This window comes from Sphaeramia orbicularis, chromosome 22, assembly GCF_902148855.1.
Source record: "Sphaeramia orbicularis chromosome 22, fSphaOr1.1, whole genome shotgun sequence".
Taxonomy (NCBI): Eukaryota; Metazoa; Chordata; class Actinopteri; order Kurtiformes; family Apogonidae; genus Sphaeramia; species Sphaeramia orbicularis.
The window spans coordinates 51,722,462-51,746,377 of record NC_043978.1 but is presented as its reverse complement, the minus strand read 5'-3'; the positions used below and the strand labels follow the sequence as shown (position 1 = coordinate 51,746,377).

The following is a 23,916-nucleotide window of genomic DNA, read 5'->3' as shown; positions in this document are numbered from 1 at the left end:
AAAAAAAAAAAAAGTAATATAGAAGAACAGTGTTACTACTTGTCCTGTCCAGTCTGTCATACAGTTAACAGTGTAATAGCTGCCGTTACATCCATCAGTATTATGCCAACTCAATTACGTAGCCAGGGCAGCTGGTGAAGTGTCAAACAGCCGTTAAAGAACTGAAACTAGTGTTCTGAAACAGACAGTTCACCGCTAACATTAGGAATTGGCTTCAGTCAGTACCAATACTCTTTATTCTCTTTGTACGTTTCAGGAACCTCTTACCAGATGTTCACCAACCATTTGCCACTTAGCTACTTGAGCAGGCATCGAATTATGTTAGAATACACTGAGGAATGTAACTAACACTAAGTTTTGTTTGTTTGTTTGTTTGTGTTTTTTGGGGCGGGGCTAACAAGGCAGCTTTCAGCCTATGTACTGTGTCTTTCCCAAAAAAAAAAAAAAAAAAAAATGTAATTAGAATTGGGTGAAGTTATTGGTAGCATTTGAAGCATGTTTTATGTAAAATCATAGTAATGATGTTAATAAATAAATCAGACATTACACAGGCAGTTAAGTGATTTGTTGTAAATTTGTTCATCTTATTTGGAAAATTTCATATACATAAAAATAAACATACTAAAACACACCCCAGTTTTAAAATCTTCCTATTGGAATTTAAAAATTATATTAAATCTTTAGAATTTATCTATAATTTAAAAAAAAAAAAAGCTCTAACAGCTTGGCTATTTATAAACAATTCTTTAATACTGACTGAACTCTCTGTTGCATTTATTTATTTGTATTTGTTAGATTTGTTATTTTTTATTGATTAATTTTCTTTGTTACACTTTTATTTGTATATTATGCTTTGTATCTTTAAATCTATGCATTATTTTCTTAAACTTATATGTTCAAATGCTTTTTCCTTTTTGACATCTTGTTGTTTGTTCAAATTTTTGTACTGTACACTCAAATGTTTTCAATAAAGTTGAAAAAAAAAAAAGGCAGGTCAGTGATTGATATGGCTACAGTTGTGATCTTGTGTCAGTCTTTAACTGAGGCTGAGACAAGACAGAATGTAAATATGACTGAGACCAAGACCACCAAATAGTGGTCTGACCAATAACAGAAAAAAAATGATGTGGACGGAGAAAACAAAGCAGTAGTGAGCAGCACCCATAATGTGCAGAGCAGTACATGAAAGTGCATCAGCCACATAGAGCAGACAGACCACACTTTAACACACCCATCTATCACCACATTAAAGAAAGAAAGGGACTTGGAACCACAGCTTCAAGTGCTAGGTGCAATAATTATCTCATCTGATGCGTCTGTGTTTTAAAACATACAGCAGTATGACTAAGCTGCAGTAGTACTGTCAGAATGTCCAAACTCAGAAGAACACTTCTGCTTCACAGTCTACCTATATGTAGAGTCCTGCTGTTCATCTAGAGAGTGAACCTGCTCAAGTATTTAATATATAGTTATACATCTATAGAAATAATAGATGAAGCTAAATTATTGACATATGGCCCTATTCTTAGATTTTTTTTTGTTTATTATTTATTTAAGATCCTTTTCATTTCAACTTTATTACAACTTTCCGGCACGATTTTCAAGCAAATTTTATCTTCCGTACTGCCGAACTTCAGTCTGTCAGTATTCTCTGAAATATCGTGGACCAAATCTGTGGAATAATCTAAGACCTGAACTTCAATCAACATCTACTTTATCATTGTTTAAAAAGCATCTGAAAAGGACTTTAATTCATGAAAAAATGTAAGGCTGTATATCACTTGATTTGTATTTGATGATTTGTAATGTGGATTACATTTTTACTGTTTTTACTTTAGTTTATTATTTCAGTTATATTGTATTTTTTATTCTTTTTTTTTGTTTTGTTTTTGTGTATTGTTCATTTCGGGGGAGGTATTCATATCAGCCTTCTTTTTGGCTTCTAACCTCTCCTGCACAATTTTGTTACTTGTTTGAATGTTGTTGTTTTTTTCTATTGCTGTTGTTATTTTGTGCAAATAAATTAAATTAAATTAAAATTAAATTTATTCATTGCTTGGTTTCTTTTAACCTACTTCATGACAAGAACAATATACAAGTAGCACACATTGTTCCAAAGTCAAATCAAGTTCAGGGCAATGAACTACAAATAACATCTCTATTTTCTAACTGACTATCCACAAAGCATTGTTGTTGAATTTAAAACCGTGTAAGACAAAGAAATGGAGTTGTACGTATGTTTGACATTTTTGGCATAAATGATAAACTCGACCTGGTCTAAAATAGATATTCAGGCCTTTGAAATTTGACAAACCTGAAGCTCCATCACAACATAGTTGAAGCGGTCATTGCGGCCACATCCAACAAAGCGACATACGTGGTCTTTACCTAAGAAATGGAGAACAAAAGAGCGTTAGGATACTTTCAGGGGGACAGTGAGGTCACTTCACAGTCACCTGACATCAGTTCATTGTACTCATGATGAATCATAATAATACGTCTCCATATTCCCCGGCCTTCCTTCTCCAATCACTATAACTCACTGCTGTCCCATCTCCAGCTTCTCTGTCAGACTATCCTGCTGATTTATAGGGCATGACACACCACAGCATCACACATGTGTATGAATGCCTTGTATGTTTGTGTGTTTGTGCATGAAGAGCATGTGTGTGACCTGGGTTTAAAGGACACTGCAGCGGCAGAAGCTTAACCGCTGTCACACCCTGAAGCCTTTCAGCACATAGTCTAAACCACTGGTTCTCAGGCATTTTCTGACCCCATTTTAACATCACAAATTTCAGGCGGCCCCAGACATTCAAAACGGAGACTTTTTTTTTTTTGCTAAAATTAATTTGATTAATTTGATGATTCATGTAATAGATTGCTATACTGTTACAAATAAACGTTAATTTTAGAGGACATTTAGTCTATATAATGTATAATGTTGAGGACAGAGGCAGTAAATCCAGGTGTAGATTACTGCACAAAGGGAGAATTTTATTTGCCTTGGTCAGGATATGTACAGTCAGTCCAGCTGTGATTTACAAGGAGGAAAATTTAATACTGAACAAACATGAACTGAAACTATGAATTATGAAAGAGCTGCAGCATCTGAAACTGACCACAATGAACATTTGACACAGAAACAGAACCACAGAAACAGAACCACACAGAAACAGAACCACAGTGCTGCAGTTTCACAACCACAGTTTGTCATGTCTTATATGTACTGTGATTGTCTCTCTTAACTCACCATATGTTTTTATTAACAAGTTGGGTTTTTTTTTTTTTAATTTTTATCAATTACTAGAAATTTCAGGCGACCCCATTTGAATTCCAGGTGACCCCACATGGGGCCCCGACCCCAAGGTTGAAAACCACTGGTATAGTGGCAGCAGAGCTCACAGTGAGGGTCTGTTCTGATTCTCTAAAGCAGACCTGGGCATTGTAAGGCCCGGGAGCCACATGACAGCTGACCCTAACTGGCCCACATGAGGTCACTGGCAAATTAAAAGTCAATGCAAACATATATCATCATAATAGACGTAACCAATACAACGCCACTGCTTTTATTTTGAAGGATCTGCTAATTTACCGTTTTTTTCACACATACTTTCTGTACTTGGATGAGGCTAATGCACTGATTGGTTTGTTGGTCAGTTTCAGCTCATGAAGATGTCAGCTAACAGCAAAAAGAAAAGAACGATTGATTCCGAATGCAGAGTTTTTAGCAAGACATGGACTTGAAAGTATTTCTTTACTGAAGTCAGAGGTAAAGAAAAAGAACTGTGATATGCAAACAAAGCTGGATGCATTCATAGTTTTTCATGTAAAGTTAATGTGGAGATGGTTTTGCACATTTTCGAAAGTCTTTTTGCAAATATTCATTAAATAGTTGTATTCTGTGCTCCACATTTTCATTTTATTGTTGTATTGTTGCATTTACTGTTGTTGTATTATAGTAAAGTATATATATATATATATATATATATATATATATATATATATATATATATATATATATATATATATATATATATATATATAGATATATATATATATATATATAGAGAGAGAGAGAGAGAGAGAGAGAGAGAGAGAGAGAGAGAGAGAGATATTAAGGAGAGCTGCAAGTGTATTGATTCGGCCCTTAACAACTGTCAAAGTTTCTCATCTGGCCCCATAGGAAACTTAACTGCCCACTCCTGCTCTAAAGTGTAAGTATATGTCTTTTAAAATATATGTAAATACATCTATAACACAGTTTAGGACTGTTGTTTTAATTTGCTATTTGATTTGATGTTTAAATCATGTCAGTCTTAAAACTACACTTAGCCTTGTTTCAGCAAACGTTATCTGAGCGCACAGTGAATCTAAATAAGCCCATTTGGAATCTAAATGGAAAACAACACAAGCTATTATTAGGTTGCTGTGATCCATTAGTATTCTTGTGAATCTGTTGGGGTTGATGTTTGTTCTAACAGCTGGGTGGGTCAAAAATGTTTGGGGGTGGGGTGGGGGGGTGGTTGGAGCTGAGCCCATCTCATGTTACATGCAGGTTCCCTCAGGAAGCACCAGAACTAGGATGATCCAGGCCACGGCCATTAGACAGCAAACATGATCCTAGGCCATTGATTTTCCTCTCAGAGAGGAGAAAGAAAAAAAGAGCTTGTGGTTAAAAGCCAGGAAGGAAGAGGGGAGGGACGAGGCATGTTTTATAAAAAAGGAGAAAAAAGGAAAAACTGGGTGCCCCTGTTCACACTGATGTGAAACTGGGAGGGTCTGGTTTGTTTTTTTTATCACTGTAGACGCTGGAGTAAACTGCACTGAAGCTGGGGCTAAAATGGGTTTTCAGATGAGTCAGATGATCTATATGTGGTCTCAGTGGGTCAGATTTGTCTACTGGACAATCAATGCGGACAGGCTATCCCAGCATTTTCTACTGGACATGACTAAAGAATGGCTAAGAAACAACCAAACATGTGAACACTAGCACTTTAACCCTTTCATGCACAGTGGTCACTCCAGTGGTCACTCCAGTGGTCAGTTCTTCTCCAGCTGTTCTCTTGTATATTCATGGTTTTGTTGTTTTAGTTCCATATCAGCCAACACAGTGGACACTTATGCACCATCCCATAATAATACACTGACATTCAGACCATTACTGTTACTGTGCTGTTCTAGATAAACCTGATCTAACAAGTTCGAGTGTAAATCAAGTCCTTGTTATTGTTATTAGACAGTTATTAACAACAAAAGTTTTTTTTTCTTTTTTTGGCATATTACGTCCATGAAGTGAGTCATGACTAATATTAGAGTACACTACAAATGAAAAGTTAAGGATATTTCTTTTTTTTTTGGGTCATTTTTGCCATTTGCAAATAAAACTACGTCTGGTCATTAAAAAAAAAGAAAAAAAAGTGTTTCAATTCAATTCGCACACAAAAAAGTAAAAAGCGTTGTGCAAGAATCCCAGCTGAAAAAAAAAAAAAGCTCAAAAATTAAAAATATCCCTAACTTTTTGTTTGTAGTGTATGTTAAAATGTGAGAAAACATCAAATTAGCAGCATTTAATGTTTTTATTTTATAGTTTTCACACAGTAGATCAGTAAATACATGTTTCTTTGCTTCTGAAATGAAACGCACAGTGTCCAGCTGAGTGGACATTTTTGCAACTCCATGAAAAACAGCTTCATGAAAAAAATGAAAATTAATCACATTGTGTTTTTTTAATGCCCAAAGAGGAATAAAGAAAAAAATCTTGATTAATGTTCTCATAATTCATGCATGAAAGGGTTAAAGACATATCTGAATGTTTATGTAGTGTATTGTCTTTAAGTAGTAAATGTTTTAGTTCTTGATATGTACTATATTGTAGTGTATTGAACTGTACTGTTTTGCACTGTCTTACTCTGTACTGCACTTACTCCACTGTATTATTTTATTTTGTTTTGTATTGCACGACTCTCTGTTTTTTATTATGTGTGGACTGTGGATGAAAATTAGCATTGGTGCTAACTCCGGCATATTTACATGTTTATACTGAAATGGAATGTATAAACGTGTTCATTAATGTGCACTGTCCCGCCTAAATAAAGACACATACATTTCTCAGACTAGCTGGTTAGAATGTTTGCACGTTTTCACCAAACCAGGATGATGGTTTTCATGCTGTGAATGCGAATAGCACACAGAGTATCCTGTTTTAAGGACGGCTCAATAGGTCATTGTGCCAAGGAGGAGATCAATCAATTCCAGAAATGAAACTGAATCCACTGAATCCATTTCAACTCACCCTGGAGCTTCTTGAGCACAGCCACCTCCATCTTGAGCACCTGTTTGGGCTGCTGAGCAGACTCCACCTTCAGTGCCACGCTGACCCGCGTCAGCAGGTCCAACGCCTCGTAGATCTCCCCAAAACCACCACCCCCGATCTTCTTCACCTAGAGACAGACAATCAGCAACAACTGTCTTAGATAAGACAGCAAACCTTTCATCCAGTTATTCATAAAAGCAGACAAATCAGATATGAAAAGAAACATTATATCACGACTACAAAAGTAGTAGTAGTGTACAAAAGTCTCTATTGCTCATTCATTTGGAATAACAAAAAGTCCAGGGCTGAGACTTCGCTTGCTATATGAAAGGGGTGGGCTAAAACTTCCAAATCTGAAATAGTATTACTGGTCTGCGCAGTTACTCGCAGCCATGTTTTACTTTTCAACAGAGGCACCCCCAGCCTGGGTAAATATCAAACAAACATCAGTTCCCAATCTTCCATTAAAACTGTATCTGTTCTCTGCAAATCCAAAAAGCCTGAAAAAAATGACAAAAAAACCCTTTCCTTAAAAATACCATAGACATTTAGTATAGGGCTCATCTGCATGTTGGAGACATTCCCCCTATCTCACGTCTTTCCCCTGTATGGAGTAACATATGCTTCAAGGCAGGAAGAGCAGATGGAGGTTTCAAAATCTGGGCAGAAAAAGGTGTACAGAAGGTGGCAGACCTTTATAAGGATGGTAGTTTTCTTACATTTGACCAACTATGCCAAACATATGACATTCCAAAGAAACATTTTTTTATTTTTTTTTTATTTTTTATATATTTACAAGTAAAACATTTCATCATGTCAAAATACAAACACATTATGTCTGAACCTCCATTATAATAATAATAATAATAATAATAATAATAAACTTTATTTGTATAGCACCTTTCATACAGAAATTGTAGCCCAAAGTGCTTCACATTGATTGAAAAAAATACAATATTAAAATACATTTAGATTTGATTAGAAATACAATAAAATAAAAATAAATATAAAAACAGCGCACATTAAAATATTTGATTATGCATAGAATTTTTGAAGTGCAAGAAATAAGATGAAATGTGAGAGAAATACAATAAAATAAAAATAAAAGCAGCACACATTAAAATATTTGATTATACATAGAATTTTTGAAGTGCAAGAAATAAGATGAAATTTGAAATACAGCAAAATAAAAAATAAAAACAGAAATACAATAAAATAAAATAAAAATGAAAAACCGCACATTCCTGGTTCCTGAATTGTGACCCCATTTTTTTTTATCTCCTTTCAAAGGCTAATGAGAATAAAAATGTTTTTAATTTGGTTTTAAATATATTCAGTGAACTGGCTTCTCTAATGTCTTTTGGAATTGTATTCCATAACTTTGGTGCATAGTTAGTAAAGGCTGCGTCCCCCATTTTCTTTGTAATATTATCAAATTTGGAGAGCCTCACACTCCAAAACTTAGAGAAGAAAGGTCAGATTTCTTTATTTTATGCAGCTCTATTGGCACATGATAAGGAAACCACCACAGATAGGCTGGATGCATGGAGATCTGACCTTCAAGAGGATATACATGAGGTAGACTGGGAAAGTGCATGTTTAAAAGCCCAAACACAATCAGTTAACACAAGAATGAAACTCCTCCAATATAAATGGTTGATGAGAATTTATATCACTCCAATCAAACTGAATCGTTGGTCGCCCAACATCCCAGATACCTGCAGCAAATGTCTAGAAGGAAAGGGTACTTTGTTGGACTGTGTCTGGAGCGGTCCAAAATTACAGAAGTTCTGGAAGTCAGTCATATAAACTTTGTCCAAAATTGTGGGTGTGACGGTGCCTTTACAAGCAAAGACGTGTGTGTTGGGTTTATTTCCAGACAGCTGTGTTTTTACTTCAAGTCAGTCAACACTCATTGACTTTGGACTCCTGCAGGCCAGGAGGATGGGATCTGTATACTGGAAGAAAATGGACTTACCCTCAATACATGTGTGGGTGAGGGAGATGACATCTTGTATTGTACTGGAACGACTCACTTCTATTGTTAAAGGAAGGGGAGGGGGTTTTGTGAAAATATGGTCACCTTTAACTGAGTTTCTCAGATGTTATGAGACCAATTAATTTTGACAATGGTGCTGATTTATGGAGCTGTATGCTGTTTATTTATGCTTATTTTATTTTATTTATTTATTTATTTATTTATTTATTTATTTATTTGGCTGTCATTCATTTATTTAGTTGGGGGGAATATGTTGCTTATTGTTTGCTTGATGTTGAGTATATTGTTAAATCTGTAATATAAAGTTCAATAAAGATATTGTTTTAAAAAAAAAAAAAAGTCTCTATAGCTTTAACAATCACTCAACAAGATACATAAAAGATAAATGGGAGAAAGAGGGAGACCTAACAATAACAGATGCAGAATGGCAAAACATCGGCCAATTTCAATGGAAAAGTACAAAGTCTGATTTACAGAAAGAATTCTGTTGGAAAAACTGAACTGGTTTCTTTATTAGCCCTAGTCATAAGTCACACTGTACAAATGGGAATTGACAGAGCTGGAGGAACTGTAGCTGCCACACTGCACATCAGTTCCACATATTCTGGGAATGCCCAAAAATGAACCATTATTGTAAAGAAATACATAAAGCCACAGAAATCCTTCTCAGTACCTACTTACCTTAAGGCATTGGTAAAAGATTATATGTGTATTTGTATGTGTGTATATGTATAAACGTATATATGTGTATATGGATGAATCAGTGTGTGTATGTGTGTTTGTGTGTGTGTGTGTATGTGTGTTTGTGTGTGTGTGAATAGATATATAAATATAGAAGAGCAATGTAAAAGAAAGAGGGACATATATTATTAATAATATTGTAGGGAGAGGGGCTGGGATTAAAAAAGTTATACTTCTTCCCACCCTTTTTCAGGCATGTAAATGGAATTATTGTGCTTTTCTTCTGACTAAGATTGTTATGATTCTTGATATTTGTATTATTATGTATGTTTTGCAAGTGCATACATGTTAAATTTCATTGCATGTTCAGAATAAATCACTAAATCAAATAAATCAAATCAAACCTTTGGATTTCAAAACCATGTATTTGGGATACATTTGTCCAGAGGTCAAAAACATAAACAGATACTTATTCAGCATATTGCTGCTGCAGGAAAAAAGGCAATAACTAAATGATAGATGACACAAGAAGACCCGACAATAAATAACTGGATAGACATAACCATGGGAATTTATAGGAAGGAAAGAATAACCTTCAGTGTAAATCTGAAGATGGACTTTTTTGTGCAACACTGGGAGGGATGGGGGAGATGACTGCATGAATATGAACCCAAAATATGTTTTTGTGTTTTTATTTATCTTTATTCATACATTGATTCTTTGCTTTCAGATCCTGTATGGTAGGACCATGATGAGCTGCTGTCAATGTTTTTGTTTTTGTTTTCTACACCCACTCTCTGGATGTGTATAGTTTGTGTATTTGTTTGTTTTTTCTATGTATAAAAAAAAAAAAAAATCTGAATACGTCCAATAAAAAGAGAATTAAAAAAAAAAAAAAAACACAATTAACAATATTACTCCTTAGTTTATCATTTATACATATACATCACAACTTACAGATCACAGTGGATCTACAAATACACAAAACGTTGAATATTGGTAAAATCCCACATACTTCTCTTAAGGCATTTCAGGTTGTTCATATTTTTTGTAAAAGGCTAGTCTGTAAATGTCAACATTATAGTTTAATTTAACTTTTTTTTTTTACATTAAAACCAAGAAAAAAGTTTATAGTTTTCATTATTTATAGTTTATTATGACATTATTTCACTGGTTCTGACCCACTTTAGGTTGAATCGACCTAAAGTCATTTGAACATCACTGATTGTTAATATCTTCAGTGTAATTTTTCCATTTCATAAATTCATCCCACAGGCCGGACTGGACCTTTTGGTGGGCCAGATTTGGCCCCCGGGCCGCATGTTTGACACCTATGGTCTAGATCATTTCCTGTTTCTTTTTTTTGTTTTTTTTGTTACATAAACATAATGGGGTTGTTTATTTGTTTGTACAGACACGGTCTGAAACATAAGCACACCGCTGTCCATAAAACTAACAACATGACTCTTTTTTTCTTTTACACTTTCAGATTTAGTTCATATTAGTGCTAGTTTTCCCCTCACTCTATCCAACTATGGTGTTAATTTGCCTTAATCTCCCATGTGTCCTTCACTGTCCTCAGCACACACACACACACACACACACACATCCTCCTAGTCTTATGTCGCACTACTGTAGGAGCTAAAGTCGTGGGATGAGCTGCAGCATTGTTATATAACTCAGCTCCTTAGAAGACAGGAAGTGGAAGCCAGCCCGCCAGTTCAGAAGAACAGCCTCACATGGCATCCAGGCTGGCGCAGCAGTGACAAACATGGGCCGCTCAGGGAACACTGCTGCTGCCTATAGCACACTTCACTTCCACAAATAGCTTATTCAGGCTATTTTTGGATCTCCTATACTGCAGTAGCTTTATGTGGACTGAGAGACACGACCCCAAACTGTCCACGCCACAGGTGAGATCCACTGAGGAGAAATGAGGAGGGGACTGGAGGGAAAGGAAGCATTGTGTGAGGCTTGTGTTGGCCTGTTGTTTGTAGTGGTGTGGTGAAAGGGACAGAGTGTGACCCACACAGAGGCTGGTAGTGCCAGGGCTGGATGAACACGCCGCCTATTGTCCCCCAGTAACACGCCACTTACCACTTTCCATCGTTCCTTGACCAGGGAGAGCACGCTCAGTATGTCAGCTTGCTCCGCCCCCCCGCTCATCCCGTCTGTGGACCAGGGACGCTGTCCTCGCTGCTTCCTCCCACCTCCACCTCAGACTGGGCCAGGCATCTGAGCCCCTGACAGAGAACCCTGCACAGACGTTCAAGAGAGACGCAAGACTAAGCTCAGGAAGAAGTTCAGTTCACTTCACTTTATTATGAATATGCAACAAAACAAATACAATGATCCTACAAGAGGGAGGCCTAACAATAACGGGCGAACAATGGCCAAACATCGGTCAGTTTCAATGGAAAAGTGCAAAGTCTGACTTATGGAAAGAATTCTGTTGGGAAAAACCAAACTGGTTTCTTTATTAGCCCTAGCCATAACTCACATTACAAATGGGAATTGACCGAGCTGGAGGAACTGCAGCTGCCACACTGCACATCATTTCCACATATTCTGGGAATGCCCAAAAATGAACCATTATTGAAAAGAAATACATAAAGCCACAGAAATCCTTCTCAGTACCTACTTACCTTAAGGCATTGGTAAAAGATTATATGTGTATTTGTATGTGTGTATATGTATAAACGTATATATGTGTATATGGATGAATCAGTGTGTGTATGTGTGTTTGTGTATGTGTGTTTGTGTGTGTGTGAATAGATATATAAATATAGGGTTATGGGGAATTGGGAATTGACCGAGCTGGAGGAACTGCAGCTGCCACACTGCACATCATTTCCACATATTCTGGGAATGCCCAAAAATGAACCAATTTTGGAAAGAAATACATAAAGCCATAGAAATCCGTCTTAATACCTACTTACCTTTGGATTTCAAAACCATGTATTTGGGATACATTTGTCCAGAGGTTAAAAAGATAAACAGATACTTATTCAGCATATTACTGCTGCAGGAAAAAAAGCAATAACTAAACGATGGATGACACAAGAAGAACCGACAATAAATAACTGGATAGACATAACCATGGGAATTTATAGGAAGGAAAGAATAACCTTCAGTGTAAATTTGAAGATGGACTTTTTTATGCAACACTGGGAGGGATGGGGGAGATGACTGCATGAATATGAACCCAAAATATGTTTTTGTGTTTTTATTTATCTTTATTTATGCATTGATTCTTTACTCTCAGATCCTGTATGCCAGGACCATGATGAGCTGCTGTCAATGTTTCTATTTTGTTTTTCTACACCCACTCTCTGGATGCATATAGTTTGTGTATTTGTTTGTTTTTTCAGTGTATGAAAAAAAAAAAAAAACTGAATTCTTTCAACAAAAAGAGAATTAAAAAAAAAAAAGAAAATATCCTACTTTAGCAACTAGACATAAAACAGATTTCAAGAAAGCATGAAAACTTATAAATATAGATGAAAACAAAATGTGACTTCATTCATGTATTTGAATAGGAGTGGGAGGAAGTATAACTTATTCAATCCCACCCCTTCTCCACAAAAGACGTAGAAAACGCACGGGAGAGGATCCAACCCCCTGTAGTCACCGTTCCAGTCAACATGAACACACCTCCAACTTCATTTTGCTGTAACTGACTTCCAGCAAATGCAGGCTTCAAACATCCCGCTGACCCGTCTGAGAGGACACACTGAGGGAACGATGCGTGTTCAGCAGTTCATTCACAGAAGCACACAGTGAACTCACAGTTCCAGAAGTCGAGCACCAGCGAGTTCACCGGTAACACCGAGCTGTAGAGGTCAACCCGTAATGAATTTTAAAGGCCAACATTAGAACAATAGTTTGGAGTCTGAAAAGATGCATTAATTATTTGGAAAACATTGCTTAAAATTAACTCTGGGTAGTAGGGCTGTGTGTCGGCAAGAATCTGGCGATATGATACAAATCACAATACTAGGATCATGATATGATATATCACGATACTGTTAAAAAGACAATTTTTTTATTGTTTTTTTTTTAATAATAATAATATTGGATTGGATTTATATAGCGCTTTTCTAGACACCCAAAGCGCTTTACATTATTGACCCATTACTCATTCACTCTCACATTCTCCCTCTGGTGGTAGTAAGCTACATCTGTAGCCACAGCTGCCCTGGGGCAGACTGTTTGTTTGTTTTTTTAAAGATTATTTCCTGGAAGAATTGAATTACAGCAGAAATACAACAGGATCTAATGTTATATCACAAAATGTTCCTGTGTTCAAACTGAAGTTCTGTTTTACAGACATTACAGTTTCAGATCCTGTTCAAATGTTCATATTCTATTAGTTCACAAGTAACATCAGAACAGTATTTGAGTTCAATCCCAACAAAGGAACGAACATTATTGAATAAAAGAGTGTGAAATAATAAATAAAATATGAACAAAAAAGAAAAACAAAAAAACAAAAATCAACCTCCACAATATCTGCATTTGAATGAATACCTAAAATACCAATATAGTACTTTTTTAATATTGATACAGTATTGTGAAATGAAATATCGCAATATATTGCAGAACTGATATTTTCTTACAGCCCTACTGGGTATACTGTTTAACGTTGTACAGACTATCTGTATAAGTGGATCTTGTTTCTGATATCAGACAATGATTAATATCAAACTTCTGAAATGGAATTACTGACTTTGAGGAGAAAACAATACTTAAAATAAAAAAACATACTTAGAATCAGCAAGATTTTTGCAGTAAGTTTGATGTTCAGATTCAGAATGAGAAAAATAGAATGACTGAAGTGTTCATTCATTTTGGAACTTATGACTTTGAATTAGGTGTTTGAGTGCAACGGTTATCTGGTTGTCAGTCAAGTAAAAAGGAGTTAATTTTAGATGTTGAATGTTTTTCATGACAGCAGTAATATCAGCATCAATATCAGCCTTTACTCTGAAATGCTAACAGGAAGTGTGTGCGTTGGGTTTTGAGAGAGGAGCCTTACAGGAAAAACAGTGGATTTTCAGACACCAGTTCTTCAATGTTAAGATTAATGTGGCCAGTCAGTGTCATGAAGACAGATACGCATGTGCCAGAGATTTATTATTCTCACACACAGACGGACATGAATGAAAACAATACCCAATTTGCATCTGTAGACAGTGCAACCACTAGATTTATTCTACATAAGCAGGATAATCCAAATGTAGTACGGCTAAATTTCCTTAGGGGGTCAAATGAGTGTCCATTTTTGTCAAAAAAACCAAAACAAAAACAGTTGTCATAAATGCATAGAAGTGTGTGGAAATAATGCTAATCCATTTGTGCACAGACTACTGACATTATTTGACAGTGGAAGCTCTATTTTCATAAATATTGGATTTGGAATAGCACATGTATGTGAAAACTTTTGCTGGTGGACGGACGTGACATTACCCATGATGCTCTGGTCAGTACCAGTACTTTATTAGGAATAAACTTATAGACTTACTATTGCTAATTCTCTTCTTCTTCATAAATGTTCGTATTGTGGATCTAAAACAATCCCAGCTGACACAAAAACACTAAATCTGTCAGTGGATGTGACATGGTTGTTGTGGATCCCATCATACTGATGCTCTGCAGCCATGTCAGCGTTTACACTAATGATCCCTGTGCAAAAACTAGGAGCACTATTATTTACTGGATAGTTTATCATCAGACTAAAGAGGAAAGAACAATATAGAATTGTTATTTCTTTATAAAAATGCTTATTATTAGAAAACTGTTGATGTAAACAGTGCTGTGTACCATTCTTCATGTATGTATTGGTGGAACATAAGCAGGATGGATCAGCACCATACTCCAGACTGAACCTGTACAAATAAAACATGTGATATGTAGGAGAGAATCTGGGAAGAAAAACTGGGGAATCTAAAAGAATAGAAGATTTGTTTTTCAGGTCAGTTCAGTTCAAATAAAACTTGGCCATTTGTGACATGAAAATATAGCATTAATTGTGCTGAAATTGGACATTTTTGAGCTGAAAACATAGTTCATATGAGCATCAACATGTTGAACAGAACTGAAATCCTGTCCATTTGCAGAACTTGCATTTACCAACACAAAGTTCCTTTGGGGATTCACTTAGATTGATTTCTTATGCACAAAGACAGAAATAAGACCTCTAAGCACATTTTAGCTGAGTAACGCAAGCCTAAGTAAATATTATCTGAGTTGTAAACATGGAGTGAATATGAAAGTGACCACAGTAAGTCAGCTGCAAAAACATCACAGAAAAGAAGACGTGAAATTGAAAGTGTCCCCCGCTGAGGCTGTGACTTAGTAGTTAGTAGTTTCAGATAGTTGCCCATGGCTGCAGCTGCCACACCTGCCGCCTGCAGCTGTCTCTGAACAAACTCAGCCAGGCAACTCGCACACAAAACTCTCATGTGTTAAATTACACATGGCTTTATCCAAGTATCAGTTTTCCGACACCATTAATCTTCTATGTATGACAGTCGAGGAGCAGTTATTATGAAAAAGTGCTGCAAGTTTAATCAGATCCACTGCGGCCATGGACCACAACAGGAGTCTACGCTTTCACACTGCAATGAAATGATGACTCACTATTAGAGGCTGTACAGATTCACATCAAGGGTATCAAAAAGGATTAGAATGAAAACTAAATGTGTGGTCATATTCATTAGTGTTTATGAATTCATTTAATTTTAGTCATTTTTTAGCCTTTTTCTATTTATTGCATTAATTGAAAATTGTGGTTTACCAGTTCATACAGACAATTATTAGGAAACATTGGTAAAAATATGTAGCAACAGGACAAAAACAACATAAAAGATGTAACAAGATGAAAATGATATTAAATAAATAAATAAATAAATAAATAAAATTTTAAAAAAAGAACAAGATGAAAACTACATAAAAGATGCAAAGCTCAAACTATGTAGAAGAGGACTGATAGGTGGGTGTTTCTGATTTGGAACTCTTCTTTATGGTGACGACATGGGAAACACTAAAGTAACTATTAAAACAAATAGAATGTTTAATGTACTACTATTAAAAACGTTCCCTTTTGATGAATCCTATACTTAGGGTGGCTCAGGCTGCTCTGAGTTGTCATCAGATAACTTTTGTTATGATTTGGCGCTATATAAATAAAATTTGATTGATTGATTGATAATATGCATAAGTGAAATTAAGCCAAACATCCAAATATTTGGTTAGTTTTAGCTGGCAGTGTGAACACAATAAACCTTATAGATAAAAGACAATGTCAACACCATAAAAAAATATGTATAAAATATACTTCACAACACAAAAATATATCTTAAGAACAATAATTATCCTGTTACTGCAGAGCCCTAATTACATGTACACAAATCACAGATAAAGTCATGATCAGTGTTGGGCAAATTACTTTAAAAAAGTAATTAGTTATTGTTACTAGTTACTTTTCCAAAAAAAGTAACTGAATTAGTAACGGAATTACTCCCTCATAAATGTAATTAGTTACCAGGGAAAGTAATTATTGCGTTACTTTTTTGAAAAACCTTCAAATTTGTAAAAGGAAACAGATTTTTGAGTGTGTTTCACAGTCAGTTATAGAGTAGAACAGCACACAGGTACTGAAGACCAGGACTGGGGTAAGGATGGGGTCCACCAGGGCTAGGCTGGGGTCCACCAGGGTCCACCAGGACCAGGCTGGGGTCCACCAGGGCCAGGCTGGGGTCCACCAGGGCCAGTCTTTTCCACCACATCAGTGCAGATGTGCATTTATAGAAGCAGATGCTCCTCCAGTTAATCCACATCTGCACTTTTTTCAGTCGTTAATATCTCCTCCTCCTGATTCAGGGGTAAATGTGTTCAGTCCAGTCAGATGGACTCACTGATAACTCCTCCCCTAAATTAGCTGATAACTCCTCCCCTAAATTAGCTGTGTTCAGGTGCCTGTGTTGTGTTGGGACAACTCAAACTCACAGATGTCATTAGTCGTTCAGGTGAAGGGGGAGTGGACAACTCAGACTCATGGACACACAGGTGAAGCATGAAAGCATTGTGGGTAATTTGAATAGAAGAACGACTCATAAACGAATCGGTTCTTATCGTTCACTGAAAAGAGCTGTTCAAAAGACTGGACTCGTCCGTGAACATCTCACCTCTGGTACCTGTCTGAGTCAGGACAGATAACAGCTGTTAGATATCAGTGCACAGGAACGCACCACATTTCACTGCCGGTAACAGGAACGGCGTTGGAACGTTTCAAATAGTAATTCATTAGATTACCCGTTACTGGAAAATAATAACAGTGTTAGTAACGCCACTATTTTTAACGCGGTTACTCCCAGCACTGGTCATGATGCAAAGCTATCACCAGAATGAAGGAATCACAATACAGCGATCCTGAGACACATGGTTCATTATAAACAAAATCATCAAAAATATACCACAATGTTCTAGCACAGAAGAAAATTTACTATGTATGTATGTATATATATGATTGTGTATTTATTCACTGGTTTGAGGTCAGTTTCAGAGAATTTGACAGCTAAGATAAAATGACAAAAGAAAAAAAACACTGCCTGACCCAAGTTCCAAATATGTGGACTAATCCATTTACAGCACCTGCATGTTTTCATACAAATACTAATATGTGTCACTGATCCAATACAATATGACTCGTTGTTGCATCAGTATTTTGTACCTAATTCCATATGTCTCAATAATTAAATATCATAGAAGTTTTTTTTGGTGCTGTTAGATTGCCGCTCCAGATTTTAGAACAAATCAAAATCAGTTTAGTGAGTCTGTTAGAGCAATGACTTGGTGTCTTCTTCTGGCTTACTACCTGACCTTCTTAAAAGTTTTTGATGCATTTATAAAGGATAAAGTCATCCCTTACAAATGGGGAAATAGCACAGACTGTGTGCAAAAACTGGTTCATGGACTGTTAAACCTCCATATGGTCCTCAACCTTACTGACTTTTTGGATGCACAGTATGTGCCCATATGTGGATGTAGATATTCAATTAATTAACAAATTACTTTTAAAATGTAATGTATACATTTCCAAATTGAGAGTATTCTTCTTGAGACCTTTCATGCTCAACTAAACCTGTTTTCTTTGTGTCATATGCTAATTGTGAATGTGTTTCTCTGGTTGGATACGACATAAGCCTATAGTGTAATTTTAGTAAAGAAAACTTTTTTGAGTCATGATTTGTCTTGAATTTACATAGAAAGAAATAATTTAAAAAACAATCAAGTATATATATATATATACATTTATACATATGAATATAAAATGGATGGATAGATGGATGGATAACCAGGCTCCACATCAAGCTAACACTAGCTGAATAAAAACAACAACCACACCAACAAAGACTGTCACATTAAAATACCACAAAACAGTTTAAGATACTTCATTAATGCTAACACGTTCAGTCATACCTGAATGTCAACTCCATTAATTAGTGCTAGCCGGCCTGGCCTGCAGGCTAGCTAATAGCCCATGTAATCCAATATGAACAGGAAAAGCACTCGGAGAGCGCAGACCTCTGCCAAGACAGATCTGTCCCCCCCAATCACCACCAAAATTTAATCATTTCTTCCTTGTGCCAGTATCAACATTTCCTGAAAAATTCATGAAAATCTGTCCATAACTTTTGGAGTTATCTTGCACACAGACAAACAGACAAACCCCGATGAAAACATAACCTCCACTGTTTCACTTGGTGGAGGTAATTAAAGGTAACATTAGCAATTGTATTATAAGTAGTAGAGAATTTCATGACAGAATCCTTTCATAGGGTACGGTTACATGATGTTTTTTAAATCCGATTTATTTTTCCAGAAGAAATTAATTCGGAACTAAAGTATTTTCTCTTCTATTTACATGGAAATGTTAAACCCGAATAAAGGTTTACATGAGGTATTAATGAGGTAGATAAGTGAGCAGAAGGGTTTGCGCTGCAGTGCTCACGTTGCCTTGTTCTCGCAGCCCTTCTGTTAGCTTAGCTTAGCATAGTCACTGCATTTCCATGGTCACACACAGCCAGTTTTTAAAGGTGATTTGTCGTCTTTTGTAAGTGATTTTGTCAAATCCGATTCTCCCTCATTATTTCTTTAGATCCGCGACTTACTGCACTCATACAATCTTGGGACTGTTGTGTTGACGGAAGTTGGAAAATCTTTTTGTTGAAAGGGATGCATGCGCTAAATTAGCTTTGCTTTACCGTTTTAGCTTTACATTAGTTTTTATTTCCCAAGATTTTCTTCCTGCAGTAAGTCACATGGCCCTGATTTAAGCCTCAATTTGTGATCATATTGACCCCATCGGACTAAAGGAATGATTAGGGAGAACTGAATTTCACAAAATCACTCATAAAATACTCGAAATCACATATAAAAGCCTGGCTACGTCTGACCATAGGAATGAAGTGATTATACTAAGCTAGGCTAAGCTAAGCTAACGGAAGGGCTGCGAGAACAAGGCAGTCGGAGCACTGCAGTGCAAACTGATTAGCCCACTTATGGAACTCATTAGTGCATGACAAATGAATGAATAAAAAACAAGTGGTGAACTGTTCCTTCAGGCTTTTCCAGGCTGGTAGATCCCATCAGAATAGCCCACTGGAACGCTTTGGGAAGACTAGACTGCAGTGCATATTCTTCCACCAGCGCAGAATGTGTGCGTCATCGCCACAGGACAAGACACTGAGCATGTGCAGAATGGAAGGAATAAAGTCCAAACGGAATAAAGGGTTTACATGTCCCAGGAATAATTTAGTTTGGAATAAAAAGTGGATTAAACCAGTGACTTTATTCGGATTTAAATTTAATCTGAACTATTCTTTTTCAACTGGAATAAGGTGTTTACATGGGCATCTGAAATAGGATCGAACGTTTATTCAGATTAAACCAGGAATAAAAATTGTCTTGGAAACGCACGGATTGTCTTATTATTGGAATAGGTTCCTAAACACAATTACAGCAGTGTATGCTATTCAATAAATCTGAGCTGTGAATGTCTGACTGTGCAGCTGAGCTAGCTGTCAATCAAAGCCCACATGGACATTGTTCACCTGTCACTCAAAATGACCATGCATAACTTTAAGCCTTAGTATCATTTCAACTTGTGTCACGTAAAATGTTACTCTTCGTACGTTTATTATGACCAAGGACATTAGCTATAGAGACCCAAACTGTTTAACCAGGCTGTAAATGCTTCTTCTTCTTCAAAGTGAAGCTGGATATTTGAACATGTGTAGGGGTGAACTCACTTTTGGAGCCAGTCTCCAGTGGACATTAGAGGAAATGCAATTCCAAGCTGTGCTGTTGGTTTCTCTTCTCACCCCCAGACATTGTTACTCGAGTAAAAAATTTAACCATGGGTGTTAATACACAAAAACAATGTTTTAGCCTTTTAGAATGGTAATAAATTGTATTGTTTTGCAAATTACATTAACAAATATTTGAGTGTTGTACACTTTTTAAGAAGCCATCAGCTGAAGTCTGCATTGATAAATTGAGAATAAATTCAATTGGGTCCACATTATGAGCATCTGTTTTTCCAAAAGTTAATGGATGTAAAGGCTAAACAGATAAAGCAAAATGTCTATTTATGACTTAAAATTGGTTACCAAATTATTCATTATATCAATAAAGCTATGAGTAACAATTTGTAAAACCCTATGTCACAGGTGTCAAACATGCGGCCCGGGGGCCAAATCCGGCCCATGAAAGGGTTCAATCCAGCCCCGTAGGAATTTGAATTTGTGAAATGCAAAAATTACACTGAAGATATTAACAATCAAGGATGTTAGAATCATTTCAGGTCTATTCAATCTAAAAATGATCAGACCAGTAAAATACTGTCATAATAACCAATAAATAATCAAAATTGTAAATATTTCTCTTTGTTTTAGTGTAAAAAAAAAAAAAAAAGTAAAATTACACAAATGTTTACATTTACAGACTAGCCTTTTATAAAAAAAAAAAAAAAAAAAGTGAATAACCTGAAATTTCTTAAGAGAAGTATGTAGAATTTTAATAATATTCTGCCTGTTATTGAATGTTTTGTGTATTTTCACATCCACTGTGATCTGTAAGTTGTGATTCACATGTATAAATGATAAACTGAGGCATAAAATTGTTAACATTGCACTTATTTTACTTAAGAATTTTCAGGTTGTTCATGTTTGTTCATGTTTGAGTACAATTCCTAGATGTAAACATTTTCATTACAGGATTTTACTTTTGCCACTCAAAAGTTATTATTCTATTATTTATATTATTTGACTGGTCCGGCCCACTTTAGATCAGATTAGGCTGAATGTGGAACTGAACTAACATGAGTTTGACAGCCCTGCCTTATGTAAATGGTGGATACATTTATTTACATGTAGAAACAGCTTTCATTGTATTTAAAAAAGAAAACAAAAAACAGGTTGTCAGTCCAATAAGGTTCAGATGGAGTTTCCCGTAGAAAGGCTGTGACTCTACTCCTGTTATACAACATCTGTGTCATAGATAAGCATCCCTCTGGGGAGTACAAGCTGGCAACTTCCTTTAGTCTGCCTTCAAACGCTCAAATCCAGCCCGACTTCAGCTCGTCATTCTGCACACGCTGCACACAGGCATCTGTGCTTATGCAACCAGCCTTCAAAACACTATTTGGTTACAGGGCATGATTCTGACATCAAGGAGGCAATCAATCCCATCATGCACCAGGATGAGGTTGGGAGATGGATGAGGGCAAAGCGTGGTAAGACTACATAACAGTGAAAATGATGAGCATGTAACTTAAGCCTGGGTTAAAGTAGAGTAAGGTGGCCTTGGTGTGGCTGCACCGCTCCAGCGCACAGACGATACTCCAGGTCATGTGGCTGAATGTCATACAGCTGTGCTAAACACATACCATTACTGTTACACCTTTCAACTGCACTCCTATTTGATCCTAGTAACTAGCCTTGCCTACCCCAAAGTATGGATTTATTACTATGAAATAGGGATGGAACCATTACCGGTATAGTGATTAACGGTGGTAAAATTGCAGACAGTTAGTATTACCGTTTAAATTCTGAATTCTCATAACCGTGTTTGATTACCGCACTTAGAAGAAAAAACACCTATGTAAAGATCTGCTTTTATGTCAAATATTTGCGTATAGTTTTAATTTATTGCAATTTAAATTTTCTATACCTAATATTTGGAACCAATATTCACTTTTAAAGTTTTTGAAAAGGTTCATTATAAGCATCTGTGTGTTATTTATGCAATAAATCATATACATTTTTCAAATTGGATTTTATATTTTTTTTTGGTGTTTTTTTATTTTATTTATTTAACCTTTATTTAACCAGGAAGAAAATCCCATTGAGATTAAGAACCTATTTTCCAAGGGAGTCCTGGCCAAGAGGCAGCACAACACAGTTACAACATACAGTTACATTATACGGTTACAACATACAGTAATTTACAGGACCAGTCAACCTATGTAAAACACGTGCAAGTCACTGAGATATTCTCTAACACTCTGAGTTTGGATTTAAAAGGATTCAGAGAGATCAGTTCAGTCAGTTTCCAGTCTCTTAGCAGCATATTCCATGAGCAAGGAGCAGTGTTTTCTATCCTTTTATGTTTTTATAGTAGGTTAAAGTGAAAAATAATAGACAGATGATATAAATGAAGTTGTGCTGAAAAAACAGATCCCAAACATGGGTATAGTAAACATTTGTTTATATAGTATATAAAGGCAAAATCAAAAGGACTGAAAAACGGACAAAATAGGCTCAGACCACTAAGGGTTAATATTTGAATGTTTCTGCAACAAAAGGGACATTGCGCCAATTACTATTATTATTATTATTTCAAAACACATCTTGGTTAAATTATTTCAGTGTGTGTATCAGTACTTTTTGAACATTTTGAACACAATTTCAATAATACCGCGATAATAATGATAACCATGATAATTTTGGTCACAATAACCATGATATGAAATTTTCATATGGTTCCATCCCTACTCTGAAATGGCATTAATAGAATTATTATCAGTTCAGACTGAGTATTTCCCTGATAGATAATCACCTGACATCCTCTACTTGAGACTAGAGATGTAACGATATGAAAATTTCACATCGCGGTTTTTGTGACCAAAATTATGGCAGTTATTATTATCGCGGTATTATTGAAATTGTGAACTTATTATCGCGGTATTATTGAAATTGTGCTCAAAATGTTCAAAAAGTACTCTCTCTCTCTCTCTCTCTCTCTCTCTCTCTCTCTCTCTCTCTCTCTCTCTCTCTCTCTCTCTCTCTCTCTCTCTCTCTCTCTCTCTCTCTCTCTCTCTCCTCTCTCTCTCTCTCTCTCTCTCTCTCTCTCTCTCTCTCTCTCTCTCTCTCTCTCTCTCTCTCTCTCTCTCTCTCTCTCTATCAACACGGTCATCATGATAATTTGAATTTAAACGGTAATACTAACCGTCTATCATTATACCGGTAATGGTTACATCCTCTACTTGTGACACAGTGCTACTGTACCTACAGGGGATAAAAGGATAATGTTCAACTTCCAAATGAGGTCATGACAGGTGTAGACAACCACCCATGCTACAGCTGAATGAAAAACAAACAAACAAAAAAATACTAATCATATGATATGACCCGGATTTTAGTATGAATGGTTCGCGCTTCATTTTCATTGACAATAATCAGGAAAATGAAGATGATATCTGCTGAGGTCTGTACCAAACAACCATGTTTCCTTATATCTGGAGGACATGATCTGTAAGCCAAGCCATGCTGTGATATATTTAACCCTTTCATACACAGTGGTCACTCCAGTGGACAGTTCTTCTCTTGTATATTCACAGGTTTTGTTGTTTTAG

The 23,916-nt window shown here is 36.1% G+C and overlaps 1 protein-coding gene across 2 annotated transcripts in view; it reads right to left on the bottom strand.

Moving 5' to 3' along the window:
* ttbk2a (tau tubulin kinase 2a) overlaps positions 1-23,916 on the bottom strand; it is a 45,055-nt gene that overhangs the window by 14,811 nt on the left and 6,328 nt on the right. For both annotated transcript variants that reach the window (XM_030126117.1, XM_030126118.1), the window contains exons 2-4: positions 11,094-11,252; positions 6,296-6,443; positions 2,315-2,388 (exon numbers count right to left, since the gene is read on the bottom strand). In XM_030126117.1, coding sequence (XP_029981977.1) covers positions 2,315-2,388; positions 6,296-6,443; positions 11,094-11,162 — 291 coding nt within the window. In that variant the 5' untranslated portion in view covers positions 11,163-11,252. The remainder of the gene's footprint in view (positions 1-2,314; positions 2,389-6,295; positions 6,444-11,093; positions 11,253-23,916) is intronic.